The 18382-nt window shown below is 36.9% G+C and overlaps 1 protein-coding gene across 1 annotated transcript in view; it reads right to left on the bottom strand.

Annotated features, from left to right (window-relative positions):
- The window catches only part of UNC5C (unc-5 netrin receptor C), a 393314-nt gene that overhangs the window by 130598 nt on the left and 244334 nt on the right, over window positions 1–18382 (bottom strand). The window contains exon 3 of the mRNA XM_061191703.1: window positions 887–1030. Within this exon, the coding sequence (XP_061047686.1) occupies window positions 887–1030 (144 nt within the window). The remainder of the gene's footprint in view (window positions 1–886; window positions 1031–18382) is intronic.

Raw genomic sequence — 18382 nt, 5'->3', positions numbered from 1 at the left:
GAGAATAGAATTGGGGGAAGCATCAGAGCCAAAATTGTTGGGACTTAGTGACATATTACAGGTAAGTGACATGGACATCAATGCAAATTGAAATTTAGTAAAATACAGACATGCAAAGGAATTCAGATAATAAAATTTACATGGGTTTCAGTGGTCTCATACTTGAGAAAATTTCTCAGTATGGAACCTAAAGACAGATTAAAGCAGCATTCATGCCACTCAAGGTGTGAACAGTACTCGTTGAGAAAAGGGTCTGCAGAAGAGCTGCAGACTACATCTCCTCCTTGGGGTAATATGCACATCAGCACACTAAGGAATCGGGAAAGTTTTGCAATGAAGAAACCTCTTTAACTTTGTCCAAAAAAAAGGTATTTCCCACATTTATTGATTATGGAACACTTTTTTTGTGTGTGAGGCACCTTTTAACCTCTCCCTCAACAAAAATACTCTAGAAATTAACACAGTTTGGAAAATAGTGGTGTATTCTGATGCACTAGAACAGTTCTAAAATAAACAGAGAAACTTTCTGGGTAATTTCTATTTCTAATAGCAAAACTAGTCAACACTGTCCTAACAAATTGGCAGAATAAACTCATTAAAGGAATACAGTTGGTTTTCCCGTAGCCTAATTACTACCAGATTAAAAAAGAAAATTCAATCTTTTGAAAGTAGCACGAATTCTTTCACACCCATAAAGGAAAATTACTCAGTGCTTGAAACAAAATAAAATGATATTCTGGTGACTTAAAGGGAAAGTGTAGCTCAAATTCAGAAACCTGGGAGCAATTTTTAACCAGGGTCCTTTGACACTAGAGCAGTTATGGTCTAAATGTTCCCGTTTTCCATCAGTTTCTGGAATCCACAGTGTCCCTGCACGATGACTCACATGCAATGCGCACGTAGGCCTTCCGGCTCTTGGTGGTACCCGCCGAGCTCCAGGCTACACACTGGCACCAGTAATCTTCAGGCCCAAAGAGTTCTTCCACTTGCTGGCGTGAAATCTCAATGCTTACTTCCCGGACAATGAGACCTGCCAAGGCAAAGGAAGATTTAAGTCAGGAGAAGACTTGTACTAACAAAATACAAAACACCATACATATATTTTTCCTCCAGTGATCCTTCTTGATGCCATAGACCAACATCCTAGATATTGCCTCTTATCTCCTCTGATTTTCCTCTGGATCCAGTTACTTGTCCACACTTTTTTCATTCTCTTATTTGCTATTTCAAATCGTCTGGATTCACCAGATAATGAAAGTGGAGTTGGTCTATCACTCCACAGAATTACACCTTTCCCGTTATAGCGTAACATTCACCCTCCACCAAGGTATCTTCCTCTGTGTATTGAAACAGTAACTTGAATTTAACATCTACTAAGGATTCTATCTCAATTATACAGGTTGTGGGTAAGATACCCATATGCTGTACACAGCTTTACAATAACTAAGTCTACCTAATTCTTTACATGAAATGAGAGAGAATGACCTAAAACTATAATCCTAAGTATATAAATCATCAATATATATATTTATATGCACAAATATGTGTATCAGTTTTTATTACATGACCTAGTACTTTATAAATATGTGGTGATTTTCTAAAACTAAGTCATTTTAAACAGCTTTGTTTATTATTAAGGCACATTATTTTTCTTAAAAGAAATACTAGCCTTAGTTAACAAACCTCTGCTGTTCTACCCAAAGAATGTATGACTTTAAGGTTTTCATGAGTAATATTTTGAAAGCCCAAGTGTTTCTCTATAATAACAATGTAACCAAAATCCTGTTAAAAATAAAGTGGCTTCTAGTTAAAATGCTCAAATAATTGGAATTTATTTCACAGTATTATGTAATCCTAAAATAACAAAAATTGAACTAAGAATCTGGGATTATCATTTTAGGGGTATTCATCCTGCAATATGCCTCTTTGCACAAGCAAGAAGGATCATCTGAACAACATACGTGGGCAACTGCTTGTTGTCTGGCACATACTTCCAGCATGGAGTGTCTACTGAGAGAACTGGCAGGGGCACCATTTAGGGAGTAGGAGAATTTGCTCTGAGCACAGTAAGAGAAGTTAAATGTATTACTCTGTACTGTTTATTCATTCATTCATTCACCAAATATCGACTGAGTATCAATTATGTAGAACATACTGCACTAGGTACTTGTGAAACTCTGATGAGTCAAATAGTCATTGCCCTCAAGGAACTTTTATTTTTGTGAGGAGGATACATAAAAGGCTCCAACATGAGTTAGGTTGATTAAATCCTATGGGGAGAGGGACAGGGCACATGGGAAGAAGTAGGAAAGGGAAGGAGGAGACTGAGAACCCAGGAGAAGACAACTGAGCACTGGACACAGAGAATACCAGCATGAGATGAAACTAGAGACAAGAAAGGGACCACTTTTTATACATTCTTGTAAACCCGCAGTTCTCAAAGTATGGCCCACAAAACAGCTTTATCAGCATCACTTGGGAACTTGTTGAAAATGCAAATTCCTGGGCCCCACTCCAGACTCAGTGAACAAGAAAAATTGAGAGTTCGGCCCAGCAATATTTTAACAAGCCCTCCAGGAATTCTGATGCATGCTACAGTTTGAGAACCACTGTTGTACACCATGTTTAGGATCTGGGATTTCTTTCTGAGAACCAAGTGTTTTAAGCAAAAAGATGACATAATCAGATGAGAATTAAAAAATATACAGATATAAATATATATACGATATATATGATATAATGATATGTACAAGATATAAAGTTTAACTAGTTCCTAAAAGTTATGATATTTTAAAATGTTTGATCATGACTTCTTGGTATAGGTAACATGAAAGAGGTGTCATCTGGAGAGCCTAACAAGGGGTATTCCAGTACTTACCCTAAAATCTAGGACATGTTCATATGGGTAAAAGCACTCAGGGAAATTAACAACCACCCACCCAGAGTAGGTGCTGACCCATTGAGGGGATAAACAATTCTTCCTATCACAAGCTGATGGGAGTTGAGTCACAGAAACAACTCCTTAGGGTCCTTAGGTCCACTCGTGAGTCCCTAAACTGGAATGAAGCCCAGGAAAGTGGGTTTGATAAGCCCAAGGCACGGCAAAATCCTGATGGGGTGACTCTATTTACAAAAGTTAATTAAGTGTATTTAATATTATTTTAACATTTTGGAAATTAGTAACGTTTTTATGTTTATAGAGTGATCAGTTTGAAAAGAATTTTCAAGTAACTGGCATATCCCAATCCCTCACCCTTCTATGAAAAGATTACTATATTATTTTAGCCAATGTCCAACCAATAAAACAAGTCCCCAGAGTAAAAAACCAACTTATTAACAAATAACACTAATTTCTTTCCTCTTTCCTGGTCCTTGCTTGGGCTTTTCATTTTCCTGTCTCATTGTAATTGTTCTCATTTTTCTGATATCTAGAAATCTGTGCAAAGATGGGGCAGAGCCTTCCCTCCTCTCCTGCCTCCTCTCTTTTTACTCCACTCTCTGGTTTTTTAAAACTTTTGTCTGTTTTACTCGTTTATACCTTCTCTGTTCATGCAGAAAGTCAGTCACTGGAAATGAAACTCTTCCTCTAAAGGTTGCTGCAGTCACCAAAGGGCGGATAAACCTGCAGTATTTCCTTAGAACTATAATGGTTCTTTCCAAAATGTAAAGCAGCAACAAACGGGCTCAGGATAGCAAAACCGCATACAGATATTTTGTGTCCCAATGTGATAACTTCAGGTTTCATTCCCCCAACCCCACCTTTTACTGAAAGCAATTACAGGAAACCTAATTAAATGCTAGGAGAACTTCATGAGGGCCACTGTATCCTTTTGCCCTAAGAGGCTCATGGATGTTTCTACTGAGCACAAATCTAAATCCTTTTAAGAAGCCACAGACCCGCCTGCTACAGGGATTATTCATCATATGAATGTTCTGAATTGTGTGGCCCAGGCTCCCCATGGGCACAGGAGTCAAGCACACACCGATTTTTGTCTTCAACTTCACAGATGCCCCATCCAGGAGGAGATGGATTAATTACAGCTCTGTACACTGGACCCGCCACATACCCAAAGTTTACACTCCAACGTGTGGTCAACAACACCAGAACAAGAAAAAACTGGAGCATGAAGTTATCTAAACACTTACATTTTAGAATTCTCTAGAATTAGCTGCATTATTCAGACTCTGAGTTACTCAGTTACATATCATCTTTTCATTACCATAGGTAAGTTCGTTACCTATGACATTTTGTTCATCAACCAGAGGCTAGTGGTTTGGCTAAAAGTAGGTAATATCCTTTTTCTTTGAAAGTGCAATTTCCAACCTGCTTGAAGCCTTGAGATGGAAAAAGTAACCTGCCTTGAAATTTGAAATGCCACCAGCATTACTTCCAAGCAGGTTGCTTTGAAGAGCATTTGGGAACTTGAAATTGGTTTCAGGTTATTTAAGGGTGGGGGGAAATGATTCGGTCTACAGGATTTACTCAAATACAAATGTGTATTTTCCATCCTGTCTGATAACGTCAAAGATTTCCCATCACTGTTCTTCCTTTAATAGCGGCATCTCAAGGATGCATGCTGTTTGAAGTTTGCAGTGATTTGCTTTTATAATAGGAATCGTTGTGGTTTGGGAGCCAGAGTGCAGCAAAGTAATTAGCATACTTTACCAAGAAGTCTTATAATTAGCATGAACATGTACTTGTTAATAGGGAGTTTCACATGATTTTAGAAATTCAGATGCAAATGCCACCTTCTGATTGGATCTTTGTGAGGCTATACATGAATTTGGCAATAAAATCTGGTAATTGACATTTATTCCTTATCTTTAGCATAAATTTAACTTCGTAATAGTCAAGCACCACAAATAGTGTTTTTCTAGAGATTATTATAATGTGATCAAAAATCCATGATTAATCCTGTTGCATAATTATTTAAAACAATATCCACATTCCCCCAGAAATGTAATCTGCAGTGCTGTCAACAAATATTAAAAGTCCACTAATGTCAAAAATTATGTTGTTCCAGAAATGTAAAGATGTATAAAATATCACATCCAGCCTTGTGCTATTCATTTATCATGTTTATTAGGTGATACTCAAAAATCATGCATTATCTTAAAGATTTTTAAAATATGCTCATCAAATCTGCATCTTCTAATACCCCATGTATGTTTCACTAAAAAGCATCCTCACCTCATGTTAGACTTAGGTGTTATGTGTGCCTGAGTTGCATTTCTCATTCCTCCCAATTACTTTATCTTTCATACGCAAAGGGAAGTTTTGAGACACCATGCTGTGCAGAGCTGGCAATTCTATTTCTTCCAGCACTCTCCCTATTGGGAGAAGAGCTGCAGACGTGACTCTACCAAATCTCATTACGGTATATTGAAAGTTAGTACACAGATTGGTGGGAAATGCATAAAGCTGCAGGGAAGGATGTTCTGGAATAGATTACAACATTTTATTGAATTAGTGTGGTCTCTTTTTCATGTTTTTTTCCAGAGCTTAACCCTATTAGTTTTCACTAATATCTAAAATATGAAACATAGCAGCTCAAGATGTCTTAATATAAATTTAACCACACAAAATGCTATCATTGTTTAAAAGGATGACATACCATAAAAAAAACTGATTGTTATTTTAGCAACTTATAACTCCTACTAAGATAATCAAAATATGAAAACTCAAAAGGTAGAACTTTATAATTAAGACATTGTTTTATGTTACATGAAGTCATTTGACAATCTTTAAAGTACATCAGGAAAAGAAGACACTGTAAACGCATAATTTACCAACTTCTCTCTGAAATGTTTTCCTTGAATTTTTAATATAATATTTAATATATAAACAGTCCATCTAATTAACTAAAATTACTTTGTGTAATTGGGAATTGCAACTTACCAGTGTATTTGATTTATTATGAGTATAATTTTGTTAAAGTTACATTTACTATCTTTGTGATCAAGATGAATTTACCGAAAAGTCAAGGAATAACATGGCTGGGACTTAGTGGTTCAAGAGATTTGCTTGGAAGCATTTTATACCTAGGCCATTGACTTGATTACCTTTTATGTGATAGTTTCTAGTTACTTGGTTCTGGTTTGGCATTCTGTGTCCAATGGGGATTTGTGTTTTGTTTTGTTATATTTTTGTTTTGTCTAGAGCTGAGAAAAAATTATTCATTGGATTATGTATCTGGAGTGGGGAGACATCTAGTGCTTCTAGAAAGCTATATGACAACCATAGATAAATGCAGTCTTCCCCCTGAAACTTGAAAATTTAATTGCAAGATGATATTAAAATAGAGTGACAAATGATACTTACCCTGACAATGCTAACACTGTTTTTCCCTTTTCTTTTTAGGAGTGTCAGGTTTTAGATGTTACAGGAGAACCAGTGCTCCTACTTTTGATTTGACTTTCTAACCCCATCAAACCTAGGGCTGTAAGTATGAAGGATAATTGGAGTGGTGGGTATACGAAATATTTTCTCTTACTTAAAGAGTTGTATGAATGAGTTGACAGAAATTAATCTTACCAGCTTTGGCCCATCATGTAATTCCAATTCTTGACTTTGGTGATGAAAAACCTATTGAATCTCTGTTCCAAGAAGCCTTTCTGAGACCAAAATGGGAACTAAAATGCTTTCTGTAATTAATCTCTTCTCATATGTCAATGTTCTTTAGAATATAAAGAAGCTATTCTGTGAAAATATGATGATGGCAATGTGTTCAGTTTGGAAGGACACAAAGCACATTCCACTGAGAAAGCAAACATATTATTCATGTAAATATTTTTCCTAAAACATCTAACATTATATATATTTGAATGCATATTCCAACATTTTTCTTTAAAAGTATAATTCTTAATCATTATTTAAATCTAACTACATGCATTCCTTTCTGTCCCTATTTCATGTAATTTGTTAGTAATTTCAATAGAAGTAATTTTAACAAAATTTTAAAAAAAGATTCCTGTCAATAAGGGTGGGTAATAATAACATGTTATTGTAGATTAGTTAACTGTGGACTTATGAATTATAGACCTTACTATTACTTTTGTCCAATCATTCATTCAATAGGTATTTGTTGAGACTCTACTATGTGCCACGCACTCTTCTATGTGCTGAAGACACAGTGGTAAAGAAGATAGATAAGGATTCTATCCTCCTATGGGTTACATTCTATTGTGGAGGTTGTTCTTGAGCAACTGTTTCAGGCATAGTAGTTTCCAAGGTGGGCATAGAGATGAAATGCTTATGGATCCCTTTTTCAGAAGTTTACTGTCTGATACTAGAGATAAAAATACTAGCTTACTGAGTAAAGGGGCTCTGTCATATGCACTGTATATCCATCAGTATAGTAATTGGCACAAATATTTGTCTAGTTAATGTATGTTAAATGAATGAATGATTTGTTTGTTATAGCTATAATACAAAGTAGTGTTAAATCCAAGCTACAGGTAAATTTAATTGTAACTCAGAACAGTAAAGGTAACTAGTATTTATTGAACATCTACCATGGGTCTCAGTTAATCTGCATAATAATCCTTGGGATTAATATTGTTACACCTCTAATACAGGTAAGACGTGGAGGTCAGAATTTAAACAATTGTTCACACAGCTAATAACTACTGAAATCAGGATTTAGATCCACATTTGTCTGAATCCAGTGTTCCTATTCCTTTCACTACACCAATATTCCTTAAACTGTGTCTTAAAAAAGTGGTTTTTGCTCAAATAAGTTTGGGGATTTCTGCTTAATACAACTTTCTCTTAGAAACTCAGAGTGCCCATTAGTATACTGAAGGCATTGGTCAGAAGTTCTGCCATAAAGAAGTAGGTTTAATTCGGATTGCCACCATTCCCCCCAAATTTATTAAACCATAGAACCCTACAGTCAACATAAACACAGAACCCATTTCATCATGGCTTTCAATGTGGTTTTGTTTATCATTCACCAGATGTTGATCTATTGAATAAAAGTAATCCATTGTTTGGAAAATTCTGAAAACCCCATAAAGAAAGCTATAGCGAAATTTCTTTAGAAGGAGAGATCACAGGAAACCTGGGGAATGGAATATTTGAGTTTTAAGCTGAAGAGTGGTTTGGGTTTAAAAATTTAGAGAGGAATCAAAGACACTTGAGGAGAAGAGAACAGCAAGAAGCCAAAGGGCAGAGATGAAAAAGCATGGTGACCACCGTGCAGAGTAGTTTACATGAATTAAGTAAAGAAATAAGACCATGGAATTAGAAGAGAGATTCCTGGAGAGCCTTGTATGCAAGTTACAGAAGACTGCATTGTGGAGAAGGGAGCCTGTGAAAATTGTACAGTGGTGAAATGACATTTTTAAAAATGACATATCCTTTAGGAAGATTAATATGACTTTACTAGTAAACAAAACTAATCTGATTTACTTGAATTGAATTTTACTAATTTTAATTTTAATTATCATTACAAATTTCTTTTCAGATCAATGATCTTACAACAAGTCATTAATCATAAGTGTTAAGAGCAATATTCTTGGTTACCCTCTGAAAATAGTCTGATAATAAAAATCAGGTACATATATTCAGAATAATAATTACTCATACTGTCAGGCTTTTATTTTTTTCTTATCCCAAATGATTTAGAAACAAGCATTAAGAGCCATCACCTCTGGAGTGACTGCCACTTACAACAGTTCATATGTAGGATATTGGGGACAGCTACTTGTTTATCTTAAAAGCAATACATTTCATATTCTTTAAAAAAATTTTTAAGTCAAACTATAAATGCTCATTTAAAAAAAAAATTCAAATCATCCAGACAATTATTATGACAGCTGAGGGACTAGACAAATACTTGTCTAATACACAGCAACCCAGTGATTTATTTAGATAAGAGAATAAATTCCTGCTTTGTATATACTATCTGACTTCTAGAAAGTCTTAAATCCATCAAGCCGTGGTTTCCCAACTTGTAAAATAAAGTTAAGAATTTGTTCGTTCCATTGGTTTGTGAGGAAAGAAATGAAATAACAGCTACAAAAGTTCTTGAAATCTATAAAATTCCTTTTAAATATCCTATAAAATAGTAATTGAGAATAAAACTACATTCTGTTAACAAAATTACCATTGGAGGTACTAACATAGTTTTAAGGGAGGGGAAGGGGGGGAAGAACACCCTGACTGGAAATTGCATTAGTCACATACCCAGATGAGAAAGACATGGCTGGTTTGGGAAATTTTCAACAGAGTTGGGAGAGTTCAGTCCGGGTGGGGACGTGAACTGTCCAGGGCAATGCAGATGTGGCTACGATATTGAGAAATGAAATCTGAACAGCAGGAATAAGTTCTAGTGATTTGCCTTTAAGTTTCCTGTCCTTCAGCCAAATCACCCAGGACTTTACTCACCCCCTAGGTGCCTACTATATTAAAGCACAGATAAAGTAAAGCTACCCTGATGGCATGAGTGAAGAGTCTACTGATTTCAGGAATGAAGAAGCTTGCACAGCTCACCCATCAGGAATTTCTTACATCCTTATCCCAGTACCCAGGTGAGGCAGGGACACTAAGCAACTGAACAGAAATAACTAACTAGGGTAGTTCTGACTAATTTGGGGAAGAATAAGCAAACTTCCATCGTTTAGAGAAGACTTAAAATTGATAAACACAATCACGTTTTCTAGAGTCTTTCTTCACTTTCCAACTAGGATGTGAGCTCCATCAGGGTAGAAATTTTTGTGTGTTACCTGATGTTGCTGTGGCCTAGAAAAATACCTGGTACATATTGTAGGCATACAATAAATATTTGCTGAATTAATGAAAGAATATATCCCCCAGTACACTATGATATACTTATTTAGAAGATATGTGATTGTGTTCCCTTAGATTTTAGAGGAAAGGAATTTTCAGTCATGGTGACAGTTGTACCTCCTATCCTAGCCAGAGAGACATAATCAAACACAGCTCTGATTTAAATTTTGAACATGTTTGGTATTCGCACTAAGAACAAGGAACAAAAAGTGGAGTTACTGTAATGCTTTTTAGAGCCTCCAAAATTGCTGGGCCTCCAGTAAAAGCTGAGTGAAAACAGATCAAGTATCAGTGAGAAGATCCTTTTTTCTTATCCTTTTAAAAAAGAATTCTAGTATGCGAGAATGACTCAATTTACAAGAAGGAAAAAATTTAACTTGTGAAATTCTAAGTAGAGATGAAAAATATTAGCATTTCATATTTTCAAGCCAGGAGTATGTACTGAACTCCTGCTGAGACAACAATTTTCAATTTTAACTTTATAGAGAGACTGAGAAATAACTATTTGTTCTGATATTTCCAAAATATTTTTATATATTCTGAGATCCCTGCCTCAAATCTTTCTTTTATTATTCCAAAGGGAAAGATGATTTAATAAAATAATGCAAATAAGTATAATGCACTTAAACTTTTTTCCTTTTTTTAAATGCAGAGAATGTCTCTTTGACCTTCTGCTGATTCTAAGTTACATATACTTAGTTTTTGATAAACATAAGGCTTTAGGTAGAATTCCAGAAGACAATACTGCTACATTATTTGCCAGTAAAACCTTATGTTTAATTCATCCTTGGCAATTAACTTAATTGAGAGTATGATCTTTGGAGAAGGACTTGGTTCAAATTCTAGTTCCTCAAATGACTAGATGTATGACCTTGGGAAAATTCCTCTACCTCACTAAATAGCACTTTCCTCAACAAGAAAATAGGAATTAAAATTCCTAACTCAATGGGTTATTTTAAGGATTAAATGAGGTGATATATGTAAAACTCTTAGCAGAGTAAGCCCTTAATACGATACTAACTAGCCTAACTAATGTGATTTCAGAAGCTAAAATAGTTTATGCCATGCTGTGTACTACACAATGCCCTTCATTTCAGAGCTTTACAAAATTAAAGTCTATGTTTCCATCACAGAAGTCTTCAGGGCAGCTATTTTGTGTGAGCTTTCTTAGTAATTCAGGCTACATCTATCTTCAACCTACATCTTCTCAACCATGGCTACCAGGGTCTCCAAGCAAGGAGAAGAGAGCACAGAGAGCTCACACCTGCTCTTAAAAGGCTTGGCTCTGAAGTTCAACATAGCTCACTCATAGCCCATGGGCTAGAAGTAATCACTTGGCCAAGCTGCACGGCAAGGAAGTGGGACTTGTAATATTCCTGTGTGCCCAGGAAGGAGAGACTACGACATAAATATTAGATGGCCTTCTACAATATAATTGAGTTTTCAAATATCTGAATGTGTGATTTTAATATTATGCCCCAAATGCTATAAAACAGTATAATTGGCTTATTATGTAAGAAAAATATTTTCAAATAGTGTGCTTACAGTTTTTCAAAATGCTATTTCTAAAATAACTGTTGAAGAAATTGATGTGAAAATCTAGGTTATAATGTTTAGTTACTATTATAATTTTCTTTACAGTCCAACATCTTATTTTGATGTTTTCACAAGAGATAGGAAAACTAAAACTTGAAATAATGTAAGAGTGATGCCTGATTCTGAATGTCGTGTGTAACTTGTAATGTCTTCACGTCCATTCTGCACTAGCACCACAAAGAAAAATAAAGAAGGAAAAATGATTGTTTCCCACCACGAGCTCCGATTTCCTGAGATATTTATGTAACTGTATAATAGTGCCAACTGAACAAACAGCTTCAATCATGTGTCTGTTCATATCTCCAGGTAAAGTTTTGTTTTTTTCCTTTCTTTTATAAATGTATTCCCTTCAAAGGATACATACCCTAGTGGATAAACAATCTCTATGGGAGAACAGGAAAGCTAGCCATTTAATATGTGCAGTTCAGTGTCATAAGGTGTGGAATCACAATAATTAATATTTTGTGATGATACACTAATAAAGATGACATTTGCATGATTAGCCAGGTTTTTAGTAAAATGAAATTAATGGATAGGACTATTCAGTCTGAAGGATAGATACAACATGCTGACAAATAAAACTGGGTTTCAGCATAAAGTGGGTATGTTATATAGGCAGTATACATATGCACCAAATAATACTATGTATATTTATATGCATATCATTCATCTAGTATTTTCTTTTTACTTCCAAGTTGGAATGCATTTACTTCTTACCCTACAAGCCCATTTAGTCACATTTTTATCAGATCCCACTTGCATATGCAGTGTTGAAAAAATCAGTGGTTAATAAATGTCCTTAGAGGACTTTCCTGGTGGGGCAGTGGACACCGCAGGGGACACGGGTTCGAGCCCTGGTCCGGGAAGATCTCACATGCCAGGGAGCAACTAAGCCCATGCGCCACAACTACTGAGCCTGCGCTCTAGAGCCTGTGAGCCACAACTACAGAAGCCCGCAGGCCTAGAGCCCGTGCTCCATAACAAGAGAAGCCACTGCAATGAGAAGCCCACGCACCGCAACGAAGAGTAGCCCCCGCTTGCCGCAACTAGAGAAAGCCCGTGCACAGCAACGAAGACCCAACGCAGCCAGAAATAAAATTAATTAATTAATTTAAATAAATAAATAAATGTCCTTGGAAATATGTTTAGAGGTAAATAGTGAACTGCTGTATCTCATCTTAAATGTATATTTTTACTCTCAGAATCTTAAAAGAAAGATAGCCTGAGTTATTACATACATATATGGAAAAAGAGAAATAATTACAGACCAATCATGTAAAAGGAGCCTGGTTCATTACTCTTGAATGGATATACTATAGACAAAAAAGTAAAATGTTCTCATAACTGTTTACAAAATTTTGCTGCAAAGGAAATACTGAATGAGGATGGAGAGTCAACCTTCCCATCATAGAGCTTTTGTCATGACTCCACGGGCTTAGGGCCCCAGCCCAGCCCCACAGCAGGCAGAGCTGCAGGACACTCAGAATTCCAGCCCTCCTGGGCCCGCTCTCCCACAGGTACTGCTCCAGCTGACCACATGCACGCTTCTAATCTGCAGCGAGATAGTCTGACAAGCAGGCTGGGAGGATAGCAGAGATGGAAACACAGATCAAGTACAGATAAAATGATGTTCACCTTGAAAAACACCAACAAGACTTTTAGGTAATAATGTATAGGGATGTATCTATTGACAAATGAGTACACAACCACCTCTTTCTCATTAATAATTTTCACTATCCTCTTCTGATTCTACCCCAACCTCTCTCCATAATCCAGTATCGGTACACTTCCTACATCTATACTTAAATAATATAGATTTATGTCCCCTGCACATATCTCATATATCTCCACCCATCCCCCCTAAGCTGGTTTCAGGTTTGTTTTAAAAATATATCATGTGGGTGATCCCTTAGCAATACTTTGAAGTTCCATCCCCGTTAAAAGTGAAGAGGGCTCCGGTGTCCTAAGAAGAGAAATAATGACAGCGCATGGCTATTATTTCATATGCTTCTGACTGTGAAATAAATATCTGTTTAAAAAAATGAGAACACATAAGCCAAAGTCAGGCAAAATTACAATTGAGAAGGTAAAAAGAAACACCTAAAATCTTGCCAAAGGTTCATGTTTTACATAAAGCTGCAGTTGGGACTTCACAAAGGAAATCTCTGCACTTTTTATTTCTGGTTCAGAGGATTTACATGCTCTTTCTAATGATCTGGGCCTTCAGCACTGGGTAATGTCTCCCAGTCCCAAGCTTAGCACTCATGCAAAATTGAAGCACTTTGGAGGCAGTTTAGTAGCTGCAGATGAATCTCCATGTGCAGGAAAAGGCATAATGGTTGTTTGGCACTTGCTAGGAGAAGCTGAGGAAATCAGGGGGAAAAATCTATTGAACTTAAGCCATCTGGGAAGCCAACTGAGAGCGACTGCATTAACAATGTGTTTACATTCCCATTGTGTTGCTAGGCCAAGCAAAAGTGTGTGTGTGTGTGTGTGTGTGTGTGTGTGTGTGTGTAGAAGAAATTATCAAGTGCAGCTCTTTTGGTTGTATTGGCTATTGCGATTTGGTTTTGGCAACTCTGTGGGGCAAGAATTTTCATGAGAAACATGGCTGTGAGAATTTTTACGTTTCCATGAGACAGGACAACTGTTAGAGCACAGAGGCTGGCAAGGATGCCGTGGCATGAGAAAAGTGAGCGATATAAGAGCCTGGCTGTGCAGCTCTTTCCCTGCATCTGGCCCACAGTACAACGCAACAGATTGGGCGAGGCTTCAGAAAGCTGGTAAAGAACACGAGGAAATGCTTTCATTGCCTGCTACATGTATAGTTAACTTAGAAATACTGACTAAACGAGGGGAAATAGCCAGGTAAGTGCCTTCTCTTTCAGCCCCCAGCAGCCCTACTCATGCCTCCACTATCATGGCCTTTTCTGGTCCTGGTATTTAATAGACTACTACTATTTTTTAGAACAGTTTTAGGTTCCCAGCAAAATTGAGAGACAGGTACAGAAATTTCCCATATACCTCCTGCTCCCACTCATGCATAGCCTTCCCTATTGTCAACATCTCCCACCAGAGTGGGACATTTTTTTACAACTGATGAGCCTACATTGACACATCATCACCCAAAGTCCATAGTTCACATTAAGGTTCACTCTTGGTATTGTACGTTCTATGGATTTGGACATAGGTAATGACACGTATCCACCAATAAAGTATGATACAGAGTAGTTTCACTGCCCTAAAAATCCTCTTGTGCTCCACCATTCATCCTTCCCTTCCCCGGCAACCACTGATTTTTTTTACTGTCTCCATAGTTTTCCCTTTATCCAAATGCCAAACAGTTGAAATCATACAGTATGTAGCCTTTTCAGATTGATTTCTTTCACTTAGTAATATGCAGTTAAGATTCCTCTCTATCTTTCCATGACATGACAACTTATTTTTTTTTTTTTTAGCACTGAATAATATTCCCTTGTCTGGATGGACTAAAGCTTATTTATCCATTCACCTACTGAAGGACATCTTGGTTGCTTCCAAGTCTTGGCAATTATGAATAAAGTTGCTATAAACATCCATGTTTTTGTGTGAACATAAGTTTTCAGTTCCTTTGGGTAAATACCAAGGAGTGCAATGGCTGTGTCATATGGTAAGAGTATGTTTTGTTTTGTAAAAAACCGCTAAACTGCCTTCCAAGTGGCTGTACCATTTTGCTTTCCAGACAGAAATAAATGAGAGTTCCTGTTGTTCCACATTCTTGCCAGCATTGGTGTCGTCAGTGTTCTGAATTTTGGCCATTCGAATAGAATTGTAGTGGTATTTCATTGTTTCAATTTGCATTTCCCTGACATATGATGTGGAGTATCTTTTCATATGTTTACTTGCCACCTATTTGTCCCCTTGGTGTGGTGTCTGTTAAGGTTTGTTGCCCTTTTGAACTGTCATATTAAGTGACTTTTTCTTGACAGATGTTTGGTGACTATAGTGGGCTAAATGGTGGCCCCTAACAAGATTACGTTCACATATGAATCCCCAGAACAGGTGAATGTTTCCTTATTTGGTAAAAGGGTTTTGCAGATATAGTTAAATTAAGGATTTTGAGATCTTGAATTATCAAGGTGGGCCCTAAATCCAGTGATAAGTGTCTTTATAAGAGACATACAGATAAGACAGACAAAGAAGAGAAAGTGATGTGAAGACGGAGGCAGAGATTGAAGTGATGGGGCCACAAGCCCAGGAATGCCGGGACCCCCACCAGAAGCTAGAAGAGACGAGGAACAGATTTTCCTCCAGAGTCCCCAGGAGCGTGACTCCGCTGGATTTCAGACTTCTAGTCTCCAAAACTGTAAGAGAGTACATTTCTGTTGTTTCAAGCTACGAATTTCATAGTAATTTATTGTGGCAGCCCTCAGAAATTAATACAGTGACTAAGGGCATTTACTCTCTGTCTGTACATTCAAAGAGTAGACTCAAGAATCTGACAGAGCAAAAAGGTGAGGAAAAGCTGTCTGCTAAGCAGTGTTTTTCTGGTTTCACAAATGCCCCATGGAATGGGTGTGGGGAGGTAGCCTTTTAGTCACTAACGTCATTTCATACAGAGGGCATCATTGTCTAGAATCATCAAGGCTGTAGCTATAAAAAGAGGCATGTCATTCATTCCCTGCCATTCCTGGAACTGCCTTGTACAGAACATTCCCCTGGGTTTTTCCAGCTAAATTTTAATTCACTCAAGCCCTGGAGTTCCCCCCTCTTCCGTCAGGAGGCTGCTATCTCTCAGCCTGAGAAGTTTAATAGGCAGAGACAGGCGAAAGGATATTGAAGAAAGCAGGGGCTCTCTACCATGTAACTCTATACCATGGAAATATCAAGGGGTTTCACAAATTTATTCTCATCATGAAAGGAGAACCCAAGCAAACAGTAAAACATACTCTTTTCCACTCTCTCTTTTCCCTCCTCTATTTTGCCCTCTCTAGACTGTGATCTCCTTAAGTGCAGTAGGTCTTAGTTTTATCTCTACTTACAGCACCAAGTAAAGTATCTGGGTCATGGTTTTTGAATAGAAAGTCTATGTACTTCCTCTATGCTGCATTTTCACAACAGTGTCTCAACAGTTTTCAAGCCTGGTTGTACATTAGCATTACTAGTGAGCTTAAAACAAGCAGACAGACAAAGAAAAAGCTATGCCCTGTTCCCAATTAAACTATTCTCTCTGGGGGTGAGGCCAGGACATATGTATTTTCAAAAATCTCCCACTGATGATTGTCAAATGCAGCCAGGGTGGACAGCAAATGCCTTAATATTTCCTTGTTGCTCTTGCTTTCATGTTCTTGGAGATTTCTTCCGAAACAGATTTTAAAAATCAGGTTAAACCCTCAATAAAATTAGGAATGAGTCTAAGACTTCCCTAATCTGAATTGTTTTTCATTGCTAGATATTATACTTCCTACATGCTGTGCTTGCTTTTTTGCCAGACCCTGATATTTTGCTAACTGTAGTTCTCATGGTTTATATGCTGGTTTTGTATCTCCAAATAGTGCTTTTCAGAGGAATTGGCAAGACTGGTTATTTCAACAGGCATCCCCAAGAGGGCTCTGAAAATCCCTAGCTAAGGGATGATTCTGGATTGATGATATTTGGGGGAGAAGACTAAAGAATGCAGAGCAAGTAAAGGCTTCACCCCTCAAGTTTCAGCATTAGATTATTCACTGATTGCAACATTTTTTTAACTAAAAATTTATCTGTTCCATTTTTTAAGATGCCCCAAAAACGTGGGGTGAGGAGAGAGAAAATTTTGAGCCAAGTATTGGGAGAATATTGAATAGGAAGATTTAGTGATAGATCCAGAGCCTCAAACAGAATGGGTAACAATCCCTGACATCACAAAATAAGAAGGACAACAACCTGGGTCGTTATTGCATAATTATCAACCAGGTTTATTTATATTTAGCATAATAGGTACAGACACCAAAAAAGAACATTTAAATTTGGAGAGAAAGCCACGCTCTTTAGGAAGCTAACCCTCTTTTTTAAGCTGACATTGTTCTCAAGCTTCCTTAAATAAGATGATAAATCCGTTTCGTATTATAATCTGGAACTCTGTTAAGTATGTCCCTTCCCATGAAAATAAAGAACAAGAAACTCTCTTTAAAACCCTCACATATTTTAGGCAAACATTAGATTAAAAATACATTATGGCTTTTAACACTTGCGCTATTCTCACTTTGAAGTGGGCATATTAAAACTCTAAGCCACGGCATATGCATGGTTGCTGGGCACATGGCAAAATTGCTATAGCAACACAATCACTAGTTGTGCTCCTGAAATGCCCTGTTTGGGTAGCAAGTAATCTAGTGAAGAATGGTTCTTGGACTTCTGTTTCTTATTGTAGTCTCTGTATGAGCCTAGGGGTGGGTAGCATTTGATCTTCTCTTCTCAAAATTTAGAAAGGCACACACACAAACACACTCACACAAATATACATATGTATGTACTTACATATCAACTTATATGCATATTCTTGATTACATTGTGTTAATCAATGCTTTCATCTTAGCTGTAGGAAGAAAAAGGAGTAATGCATTACAAGTAACCTTGCCCTAAGTGTTAACTGGCAGGGGAGAATTCCTTTGTGTTCATTACATTAAAAACTCTCGCTGTATATAATTTTAGAAAATTTCTGTTTTCCTCTAGTGAAACACAGCTAGCTAGAACTGCATTGAAAGATGTGATGTGTTCTTGCCTTTACTTTACAATCATGTTCTTACTCTACAATCATGTATTAAAAAATACATGGTGTTACATTTTTCTATACAGTATGTAATTCAAATCTTAAAAATCTTCCCCATGGGCTGGAACTAAATTAAAATTATATAGTTCTGTAAATATGGTGTAGTCAGAGTGTTTTGCAGTATGTACAGAATCTATAATATTGATGTTTGCAAATATTGGAATTATAAAACACACAACAACAACAATAAAAACTTCATGACAATG

This window comes from Eubalaena glacialis, chromosome 5 (genome assembly GCF_028564815.1).
Source record: "Eubalaena glacialis isolate mEubGla1 chromosome 5, mEubGla1.1.hap2.+ XY, whole genome shotgun sequence".
Classification (NCBI taxonomy): Eukaryota; Metazoa; Chordata; class Mammalia; order Artiodactyla; family Balaenidae; genus Eubalaena; species Eubalaena glacialis.
The sequence above is the reverse complement of the archived record's forward strand: the minus strand, read 5'-3'. Positions and strand labels throughout refer to the sequence as shown.